The 10,628-nt window shown below is 34.4% G+C and overlaps 2 protein-coding genes across 3 annotated transcripts; one reads left to right on the forward strand and one right to left on the reverse strand.

Moving 5' to 3' along the window:
* Window positions 1-274: 274 nt before the first annotated feature.
* Window positions 275-4,270, forward strand: LOC107459389 (glycerol-3-phosphate dehydrogenase [NAD(+)] 2, chloroplastic). 2 transcript variants are annotated; one of them, XM_052252200.1, is made up of 9 exons: window positions 275-635; window positions 1,496-1,632; window positions 1,907-2,012; window positions 2,123-2,324; window positions 2,428-2,515; window positions 2,740-2,887; window positions 3,273-3,410; window positions 3,492-3,641; window positions 3,728-4,270. In XM_052252200.1, the coding sequence occupies exons 1-9, from the start codon at window positions 333-335 to the stop codon at window positions 3,740-3,742; spliced, it is 1,287 nt and encodes a 428-aa protein (XP_052108160.1). In that variant the 5' UTR covers window positions 275-332; the 3' UTR covers window positions 3,743-4,270. The 2 variants fall into 2 exon arrangements, with proteins under 2 accessions (XP_052108160.1, XP_015933103.1); XM_016077617.3 differs by having other exon boundaries at window positions 3,261-3,410; window positions 3,728-4,269.
* Window positions 4,271-4,597: 327 nt separating this feature from the next.
* On the reverse strand, window positions 4,598-9,235 carry LOC107459360 (uncharacterized). The gene is made up of 5 exons (XM_016077585.3): window positions 8,771-9,235; window positions 7,215-8,148; window positions 6,690-6,785; window positions 6,189-6,325; window positions 4,598-5,406 (listed from the first exon to the last, which is right to left on the reverse strand). Exons 1-5 carry the CDS (start codon window positions 9,034-9,036, stop codon window positions 5,223-5,225), a joined length of 1,617 nt encoding a protein of 538 aa, XP_015933071.1. The 5' UTR covers window positions 9,037-9,235; the 3' UTR covers window positions 4,598-5,222.
* Between the last annotated feature and the right edge of the window lie 1,393 nt (window positions 9,236-10,628).

The raw sequence follows: 10,628 nt of genomic DNA on the forward strand, positions 1-10,628 counted from the left end.
TTTAATTTAACATATTGATAATATTTTATATAATTATTTAATTATATTTATTTTTTAAATAATTATTTATGTAATTAATACGAAGAATAGTTATTTTTTTAATGTGATATTAGGCACTTAAATGATGGTGTAAAATTTTTACAGCGACATCAAAATTAAAGTTATATATCTAATCTAATACCAAAATAGTCACACAAAAAAAAATCTAATACCAAAATTCAATTTAATTACTTTATCCATATGGTAGCGGCATTTTGTTTTTTCTTGCAAAAAATCCGAAACTCTCTCCCTCGTCTCCACCTCTCTCCCACTGAGCTCCCAACCTTTCGGCAATGGCGGCACTATTCGAAACATCATTCGCGACCCCATTGTTCTTCTCTTCCAACGCTAACAACAACAACAGTGCTACTTCAAAATCCCCCTCTCACGACCTCCGCTTCCACCACACTCACACTCACACTCACAGTCACACTCCTTCTTCTTCTTCTCCCTCCCTCCAGCCCCAACCCGAACCGGATTCTGACTCGACCCGTGACCGGCGCAGAGCCGTTCGGGTCGCGTGGGAGAAGCTGGTTCGGTGGTCGAGGTCGTGGCGCTCCAAGAACAAAACCGACGTCCTCGAACGCACCAAGAAGGTTCGTTTCTTTGCATCTTTTTTGCACCTTCAACAGATTACGATGTTATTGAGTTACATTACGAAAGTGTGGCATAATTTCTTTCTAGTTTGTAGTTCTTTGGTTTATGATTTATTCATTTTATTGAGCGCTTGATTTGAAAATGGTTTCTCTTTGCTGCATTAAGTTCTTTTAATCATTTTTAATTCTTGTATCTTTATTTATTCTTTTATTAACTGACTATCTATTTGATTACCCATTTTTTCCATGTGACGTCAACTTTAGTCTTGATGCCAGATAAAATCTATATGAACTTTTTTGATAGCTTAGTCACTTGTCTATGTTCGACATGTGTTAGTATCCGATAATCGCAGGGCACCCTTTTTTCCTTGCTAATTTGAAGTCATTTTAGAAGGAATATGAAAATAATATTTGATAAATCTTGAATTGACTTAGTAGTAACAAGTATTGGTGCCAACATGTGACAAGAATGTTTCAAATTGGCTGAACTTAGGTAGTAGTTTATATTGCATTTTGACATTTGTAAATACATGAAAGTCATATAAATCTTGAAAATTTATAGGTTGATACAAGCTCGTGTGCCATATCTATTTGTATCCCTGTCCGTATCATGTCAAGTATCTGTGTTGGTGTCAAATGATTCATATTTAGATAGCTGTTAGAGGACTAATTGGTTTAAGGTGTATCTTTCAAAGACCAAACTGGTAATTCAGGCTTTCTTTTCTTCTTGGTGATTTTGGAACATCTTGTCCTGGTGTGATTTATTTTTGGATTCGATATAATGTAGTATTATGTTTTTGTAAGTTTGGTTTACTTTCGTTTCTTGCATGGCAATGTTAAATTCTTTCGTTGTTGCGAAGGTGGTTGTGCTTGGAGGGGGTTCGTTTGGGACGGCAATGGCTGCTCATGTTGCAAATAGAAAGGCTGAATTAGAGGTGAACATGCTTGTTCGGGATCCTCAAGTTTGCTTCTCTATCAATGAGAGGCACTGCAATTGGTAGCTACTGTTATTGTTTGTGCTCGTGAATCATGATCATCAAGGTTTAGGGCTTATTTGTTTTCTGTTTGTCTCCTATATCCTGTTTACAAAGTTTTGTGAAGAAAATAGTAAAACTAGAGACTAGAATTTATTGTTTTCCCCATTCCTTTTTTTTTCCTTCACAAAATTCTGAAAACATGAAATACAAAACATGAACAGAAATCAAATAACTCTTGTAATTGTTTAATTTCATCAGCCATTTATAATTTAAGGTGACTGTTGTCCATTGCAGTAAGTACTTCCCAGATCACTGGCTTCCGGATAATGTAGTTGCCACAACTGATGCAAAATCTGCTTTACTTAATGCCGATTACTGTCTTCATGCTGTTCCTGTTCAGGTCATTTGAAATTGTTCTCAATATTATTTGGATGGTATTTGTAGTAATGTGCAGTAAATTTGTACTTCATTAAGTTCGAAAACATTGAATCTTATTTTCTTCGATCACAGTTCAGTGCTTCGTTTCTTGAAAGCGTTGCTGATTATGTAGATCCAAGTTTGCCATTCATATCTCTTAGTAAAGGTCTAGAGCTGAATACACTGAGGATGATGGCTCAAATTATTCCTCAAGCGCTACGGAATCCACGCCAGCCTTTCGTTGCATTATCCGGACCTTCTTTTGCTCTTGAATTGATGAATAAGCTACCGACAGGTGAACTGTGAAATTGCTAACTGCACTGGTGGATTCGCTCGATTGATTATATGATGGTTGAAATTAAATCGATTTGTCTTTTGCATGCATTTTCAAATGGCAGCAATGGTGGTGGCATCTAAAGACAAAAAATTGGCAAATAAAGTTCAGCAGTTACTAGCTTCAAGTCATCTAAGAATCAGCACATCGAGGTAGATCCGTACATGACCTTCAGTATATAAATGAAATTTAGTTTTATACATAATTGACTTCTTTTTCATTCTGTTATGACTCGAGTATTCGTGTTTGATGATGCATAATATAGCCACTTTTGTTCTTTTTTTCTGAAAAAGAAATAATAATTCATCAACTGTTAAACAACTACATATACAGATTTTGTTGCAAATGTTCAGCTTGTAATCTCTGATAACTCCAGTGATGTTACAGGAGTTGAAATAGCTGGTGCACTCAAGAATGTTCTTGCAATAGCTGCTGGCATAGTAGAAGGTATGAATCTTGGTAACAATTCGATGGCTGCACTTGTTTCACAAGGTTGTTCGGAGATACGATGGCTTGCGACAAAGGTAATTGATCTGGATTTAGGGAGTAATCATGTTCATATTGAGGACTAACTGTAGGTGCAATGCTTTATAGAACTTCTAGTTTGCAAATGGCATAGAATGTGTTGTAACCTTGGGGCTTGTTTAGTTTCTGTTTTCATTTCTTCGTTTTTAACTTCAGTCTTGCCTGTTTTTAAATTTTTGTGAAGGAAAATAGAAAACAATATTTTGTTGTTTTCACTATTTTCATTTTTTTCTTTACAATTATGAAAATGCACACATTGAAACCCAAAATAGAAACTAAACAGGCCCCAAGGCATTTTCCATTGGAGCATTTCAGTTCTTTCTTTCAAATGACTGATAGCTAATTTCACTTTCCTCCAATTGTCTTCTGAATATGGGTGCAAAGCCTACTACGATAACTGGTCTATCAGGAACTGGAGACATCATGCTTACATGTTTTGTTAATCTTTCACGAAACCGAACAGTTGGTGTTCGTCTTGGATTGGGCGAGAAGCTTGAGGACATTCTGAGCTCCATGAATCAGGTATCTAATTAGTTTCAAAGTCTGTAGGATCATATCCAAACTTTTTATACAAATCAAAATGTTTATCCTTGCCATGCGCAGGTAGCGGAAGGTGTCTCGACAGCCGGAGCTGTGATTGCTTTGGCCCAGAAATACAATGTTAAGATGCCAGTGTTGACCGCAGTAGCACGAATTATCGACAATGAACTCACCCCTAAGAAGGCTGTTTTCGAGTTAATGAGCCTCCCCCAGGTTAACCTCACCCCCGTCTTCCGATGAATTATATAACGGCCTTGCATTTAAAGTACAAATTTGATTGGCAATGATTTTTAATGCAGGTTGAAGAAGTATGAAAACCTCATCTCAGCAACTTAGTGGCACCAAGCAACACAATTGTTATTTACCAATTGCTTGTAAGACATGGGTGTCTGCTCAATTCTTTTCACCATTGCACTTTGTATAGCTGAGCCTTTTGAATTTTGATAACAACAATTTTGCAGAAACTGGGATTATTTCCAGCATATACAGTTACTAAAACTATGAGAAATGTGCAGATAATAATACAATAATAATCTTACCTTGTTATGGTAGTAAGCAAGAATATGAGCCAAGAATGTGCCTCACTCTATAATTCATATCATTGATTTCAGCTGACTTATGAGCTTCAAAGGCCTAGCATGTCATCCAACACTAAATAATATGCAATCAGTAATTAGATATTATGATACAGATATATATAGTATGACTGTATTATTATATATGAGCTAAAATGTATTTGCATGCTAAAACGTTGAGATTAAATTAATTTTATGTGGATGTAATTATCCCCTGCACTCATTTAGAGGAGCAAGTATGTTGTTTTACGCCCGTTGGATGTATTAATTCGAAAATTTCAGTGTGAAAACTTTAAAAGTAATCAACGGTTTGGGATTTTTTTCCCCTTCATTATGTACTAGTTTTTAATAGTCTATTTGTGTTCTAATAATATTTTAACCTTTAATATTAACATAGATGGTTAAGATGAGGCGTACCACATAATTAACCGCAAAAGTTAGGTCATGAAAATAATATTATAAAATATTCTGATACTGAATATATAATAAGAAATTTAAAAATTTCTCAAAGAAATTTTTTTTTTTTTTGGGTGTTGAACAATTACCAAATATTGAAGGGCGTTCGTTGGCTAAGATCACATAAGCTAAAAAAAGTAAAGACAAAAGATAGTTATTTTTGTAAAATATCAAATTAGTGGTCATTCAATTACATATATTAGTGTATTAAAATAAAATCTTAAAATTGAACACAAGACATTATGATATCTAATGAAGAATATCCTTACAATAATAATTGATAACACTTTCCTCTATTTCTTCTTATAGGATCCCCAGTAGAGCATATTGAAGGGTAAGCAAAACTAGGGTCAAACTTGCTTGAGCCAATTTATGATAATAACAACAATGATATCATAAATCATAATCCTACAAGACAAGACTTCTTTCCCACCATACTATGCATTTGTGCCAAAACCAGTTAGTTTTTTTTTCTCTTTTTTTTTTACCTGTTTACTCTCCACTGAAAAGGAATAGGCGAATAGCCATCTTTGAATTGCCTTGAATTTACATGTTGAATGGCAAATCATTGCTTCCTCCCTCTTTATTTTCTTTTTCCTTTTCCCTATCTTTTTGTTGCTTTTGTTACTTTCTCTTCCTCTTAAGAGTTAAGACCTTCCAAGTAAGTAGTACAAAGAGGCACAACAAAGAATAGAACAAGAACATTCTAAGAGCTCTGACATTACCGAAGCTGCTCAAAACGAAAGGAACATGTGTGGCAGAATCATTCCTTCTTGTCTTCCTCCCTATCTTCAAGGCTGAAGACATGACGATCAGCACCCACCAATGTCTTTCGGTCCTTTCTTTCTAGCACAATTGCCATGTCCCCAGTCACCTTAACTGCAGCACCGGCAAGTGCCACAGCTTCCTCATCAAAGTCATCCCCTGTTTCCTCCGAGTATGCATATCTGCACATCCCACATAAAAATTAACTCAAACTGTAAAGAACCTCAATGAGGAAATTAGCATGTAAAATACAAGGGTAATAAGCACTCTCTCTACAGTACAAATCTGATAATATTTGTGAAAATTCAATTACTAAAGCATTTGAAATATTCACATTGTAAAAGTCAATAACCATATTTCACAACAGAATGGACTAGTGATTATGGCTTTATTAAAAAAATTCCCCTAAACATGACAAAATTGACCTATTAGTACCTTTTTTATTAAATAAAGATCTTTATAGAATACGAATAATCAGTTCACTATTGAAGTTACATTAAAATATATTGCATCATTTGCAGCCTTACTATTAAAAATACTTGAGGTATTTCCCCGAATTTCTTTACAGTAAAAAATTATACCTTATCATCAAACCACAGCTAAATGATGTCTACGCAAAGGCTTTAAGCTTAATAAAAGGGAATCAGAATGAACATAGAACAGAATTTATATGGTGTTCTCAAACATGAGAACTATCATAACCTATAATAGCAATTATCCAAAAGACTTAAATATCAGAAATGCAACAAAAGGATAACTAATCAAAAAATAGAAATCCCTACCTGGGTAAAAGATGTTCTCTTGAGGGAAAAAAAAAAAGGTTGTGAAGAGAAATGAAGACTAAGATAAATATGAAGACTTATGTGCTCACCCATAACATGTTAATCTACTTCATTTCTAAAGAGTTTTCATCTGATGTCTGAATTTATAATTCTATTCTTTCTTCCCATCCTTTTGGCAATACCTGGTTGGATTTTGAGATGGAGCCCATAGAATGCAAATCACTAGCAGGAGAAAGTAAGCCAACAAAGTCCAAAAAGCAGGGATGATCCAAGCTCTTCGCCATAGCTCACTCAAAGGGTCAGATGCATTGAAGTACAACTGAAACAAAATAAGTTTAATCATCATAGACAAAGAAAGTGATTATGAAAATATCTTGCTCCTGATTTTTCAGCAACTCCTTTTCTCAGAATTGTTTGATGGGTTCCGACATCAAGCTGACTCGTAAATTTTGTAATCAAATATATTATCCCACACAATACTTACTCTGCTAGGCTTAGAAAATCAAAATAAAGAGTATGCAACATGAAAAGAGCTTTTTTCCCTCTTTCTTTTTATTATATAGCTAGCTACAAGGAAAACATGTATGCACTTCCTCATTTAGTGGCAGTTTTTGGTTTAGTGAGCATTAAGAAGGAAAAAGGAGGAAATAAAGTAAGGGAACAATAAAGAAACAGAAGACTACCTCATAACCAATCCATACAACCGACAGAAGCACTGTCACTGCAAGGGAATTTGTGAACTTCCTGTACAACTCAAGTTTAGCCATAATTCTCCGAATCTGCGGCATATAATAGGCAAGTGGAGATAATGATTTGTAATAGAAATCTGAGAAAATGAAATGCAAGTTATAGCTAATTTCAAGTGAATAATGTAGAAGAATCAACGAATAATCTTGTATAAGAAAACTATGACCATATTTTGAAACTCAGAATTCTTCCATTACCCAATTTTAATTCATCCTATAATCATAAACACATCCTCCCCTCTTTTAACCATTATATTATTTTCGTAGACACAAGAAGTCATGAAAAATAACCAATGAGCCATACAAATATGTCTAACATGTGACTATTCTTAAAGATCAAAGCTGGCCACTTAGCTCATTGAAATGTTTCTTGCTCACAAACTAAGAAGTTAGGAAGCCAATATTATGCGTATTCATGAAATAATATAGAGCATTATTGAAAATCATTGCATACAAGGTTACCTGAAGTTTCTCCAAGGTTTTTGATAATGACTGAAAGATCCAAAGAATAAAGCATGCATCCAACAGAGCAACAGGCAGCACCAGAAAAAGTCTTGCTTTTCCAGAAAAGTCATTAATATTACCAAGATGTTCCACTAGTTCAAGTGCTTCTGAGGCCACAAAATACACCACACCAAGAAGAAGTACTCTTGAGGTTATTCCACCAAGCGTTGGGCGCATGACACCATAACCCATGGAAACCACCAGGAGAAGAAGCCGTGAGACCGTCTTCTTCACAGCAGTGAAGGTAACAGCCCAAATTGTAATTCCCATTGGCCTGCTTCCAGTGGAATTGAAGTTTGCGTACTCAAAATACCAGAGAGCCATTTCAACCATTCCAAGGCCAATGACAGCAGTAATGTGGTAATGCAATTGTATTACATCTTTCCAGTATTGCACAAACCGGAGAAACCAGACAAGACCAAGAAAAAGGTAAGCCAAAGACATTAAACCATAAAACGTCATCAAAGGCATCATCTTCCCAGGAAGATAACCATCAGGGTTTCTCCAAACGGTTCTTCCACTGATCACCGTATCCTTCAGCTCAGGATCACAAAACATGAAATACAGGTAATACATTCCAGTACTCTTTATGTCAACAGTTTGGATAACCATTTTAGACTCCTCATTCTTTCCGGCGAAAAATGTCTGTATACGTTTAGGTCCATTTGGATCATCCGGGTTCTCACGGATGATAACCTCGCCTAACTTGCACGAATTTTCCTTGGCAAGTTCCGGAGTGCAACATATGGCATCAGAGTTCAGATAAGCACCCCCAATATTGTTCCTATCTCTCACCTTGACTATGATAGCCTCAATCAACCCTGTATTTTGCTGCATATCATTCTTCTTCTCAGAAGATTCTTTTGTTCTCCGAAATGTGATTGACTCAAACCTGATTGATCACATAACATTAATAAGGACTAACAAAAACTCCTTCTAACTATCTCTCCCTCACTCAATATATGGGAATCATGAATACCCATTTTGATAAACTACACAACAACAATAATGACCCTTCTAAATTCTAATATACTAAATCTTATCAATAAATTAAATACACTCTGGTGGCAATCCTAGTAAGCCATGGAGAGGTGAAAGTTTACAGTTCTACTATTGCAATTGTAAGCTAATTTAATTACTCCATCGGTTTCAAACTAACGGTTAAGTTGGACAGTGGTAATTGACATCTTCGTTTTTCTTTTTTTTTTTTTGGGTCAAGGACACTTTTGTTGAAACTGAGGTAACAATAAACGAAGCTTAATGTCTATGTAATTATAAATTCATATTTACTATCAAGTTGAGTCAACCGGGGCAAGTATCTATTTTTTATTTGAAAAAGGAATTTTCCAAGAAAAATCCCAGTATCACGTTGGTGAGAAAACAAATGGATCAAAGTAGTCCATATGCAAATGGAATATAACAATTAACAAGAACCCTCCAATTCGAACAAAGAGCTAAAAACAAATGAGTTATGACCCAAAAATGAATTAAACCCAAAAAAAATGAAATTTAACCTGATGAAGGATTTGCCATTGAGGGAGTTGTTGTCTTCGGAAGGTTGAGAGTGTTGTTGGACAACCCTTGAAGCGTAGAGTCCCTCACTTCCACCATGGAAGAAGAAGGAATTGGAGCGCCGCATAAAGGTTTCGTTTTGGTATTCGTGGATCGAAGCACCCACTTCGCTTATCAGAAGCAACAAGATCATAGAAAATGTGTTCATCGTCATCGCAATGAACCCCTTGGAACCCAGATCACGTGGCGAACCACGCGCACTCATCATATAAATGCTCTCTTTTTATGTGTGTGAATTGTAATTAACAATGAAGAATGGGAAGTGGGTTTGCAAGAGAATTGTGGAAGCGTACAAGATGTTTGTGAAAATGCGTGTGAAAATGAGAGTAGATTTGGCGAGAGAGAGAGAGAGTCAATAAAAGAAAAAAGAAAAAAAAAACGATTTGTGTAATTGTGTGTAGTTGTCGTACGAGAATGAGCTGAGGCAGTTAACCTTACTAAAGTAAAGCTGTGTGTAATTTGTGTAAATGAGTCGATGAATTTTGCGTAGAGCGGTTTCATTTGGTTTGCAAAAATGCTATGTCCAATGTGCTAGGTCTAAAATAAGCATAATAATTTTGTGCACATTAAATATGTCATATTTATATAAATAATTTAGCTATATATTTAAATTTTTTTAATAATTAAATTCAATAAAATTGATCTAAACTCAATAAAAATTATTTTCGTTATGCGAGCGTATACACACACGCTACTAACACAAATATATATTTCTTTGTCTTTATATTTTTTTTTCTTTGTGTTATTCTTCTTCCTTTTTCTTTGCGTTTTTTGCGTTCTTCCTTCTTCTCTTTTGCATTCCTCTTTTTTTTTCGTCACGTTCTTTTTTCTTCGTCACGTATTTTCTCTTAATTGTTGTTCTTTTATTGTTGTTATTATTGTTGTATTCTTTTCTTCCTTAATTTAATTGAGGTTCATAAGGATTTAGAAATAAATTCGATGTGTTTTTGCTGATGATTGAGTCTTTTTTATTATTTGTTCAAAACTGAACTAATTTCGAATTATTTGTATATTAATTGAGGTTCACCTGATACTGTTGATAAGTATTGACTAAATTTTTATTTCTTAAATAATTTCGATTTATTTCTTAATTTAATTGAACTTCATTTGGATCCAGAAATAGAATGGACGTGTTTTTGTTGATAATTGAGTTTTTTTACTACTTGTTTAAAGTAGAACTAATTTCGGTTCATTTGTATGGTAAGTATTGACCAAGTTTTTTTATTCCTTGAGTAATTTTGTTTCATTTCTTAGTTTATTTGAGGTTCATTTGGATCCAGAAATGAATTCGATGAGTTTTTGTTGATGATTGAGTCTTTTTGATTACTTGTTCAAAACTAAACTGATGAAATAGAATGGAGTGGAATCTAATACAATTAAATAAAGTGATAATGAATAATTTCATTCTTCTTTGCTAAAAAATTTGGTCAATAATTATCAGTAGCATCAAGTGGACGTCAATCAACATACAAATGAACCGAAATTAGTTCAGTTTTGAACAAGTAGTAAAAAATACTCAATCATCAACAAAACACACATCGAATTCATTTCTGGATCCAAATGAACCTCAATTAAACTAAGAAATGAACCGAAATTAATTAAGGAATAGATTTGGTCAATACTTATCAGCAACATCAAGTGAACATCAATTAACACACAAATAAACCGAAATAAACTAAAAAATGGACCAAAATAATTTAATTATGGCACCAGAAAAAATCAGAACCGATAAAGATGTTAACAAAATATTGGTGTTGTTGGTGATGACGATAACGAAAGAGAAGGAGGTGGAGGAGGAGG

This window comes from Arachis duranensis, chromosome 7 (genome assembly GCF_000817695.3).
Source record: "Arachis duranensis cultivar V14167 chromosome 7, aradu.V14167.gnm2.J7QH, whole genome shotgun sequence".
Taxonomy (NCBI): Eukaryota; Viridiplantae; Streptophyta; class Magnoliopsida; order Fabales; family Fabaceae; genus Arachis; species Arachis duranensis.

What these genes read in the sequence shown, in the direction of transcription:
- LOC107459389 (XM_016077617.3), top strand. Translation starts at nt 333, where the DNA reads ATGGCGGCACTATTCGAAACATCATTCGCGACCCCATTGTTCTTCTCT. An exon ending in GATGAATAAGCTACCGACAG is followed by an intron (nt 2,325 to 2,427) that starts GTGAACTGTGAA and finishes TTCAAATGGCAG; the next exon opens with CAATGGTGGTGGCATCTAAA. An exon ending in TACGATGGCTTGCGACAAAG is followed by an intron (nt 2,888 to 3,260) that starts GTAATTGATCTG and finishes TGTCTTCTGAAT; the next exon opens with ATGGGTGCAAAGCCTACTAC.
- LOC107459360 (XM_016077585.3), bottom strand. Translation starts at nt 9,036, where the DNA reads ATGATGAGTGCGCGTGGTTCGCCACGTGATCTGGGTTCCAAGGGGTTC. An exon ending in AATGGCAAATCCTTCATCAG is followed by an intron (nt 8,149 to 8,770) that starts GTTAAATTTCAT and finishes GTGATCAATCAG; the next exon opens with GTTTGAGTCAATCACATTTC. An exon ending in AAACCTTGGAGAAACTTCAG is followed by an intron (nt 6,786 to 7,214) that starts GTAACCTTGTAT and finishes TATATGCCGCAG; the next exon opens with ATTCGGAGAATTATGGCTAA.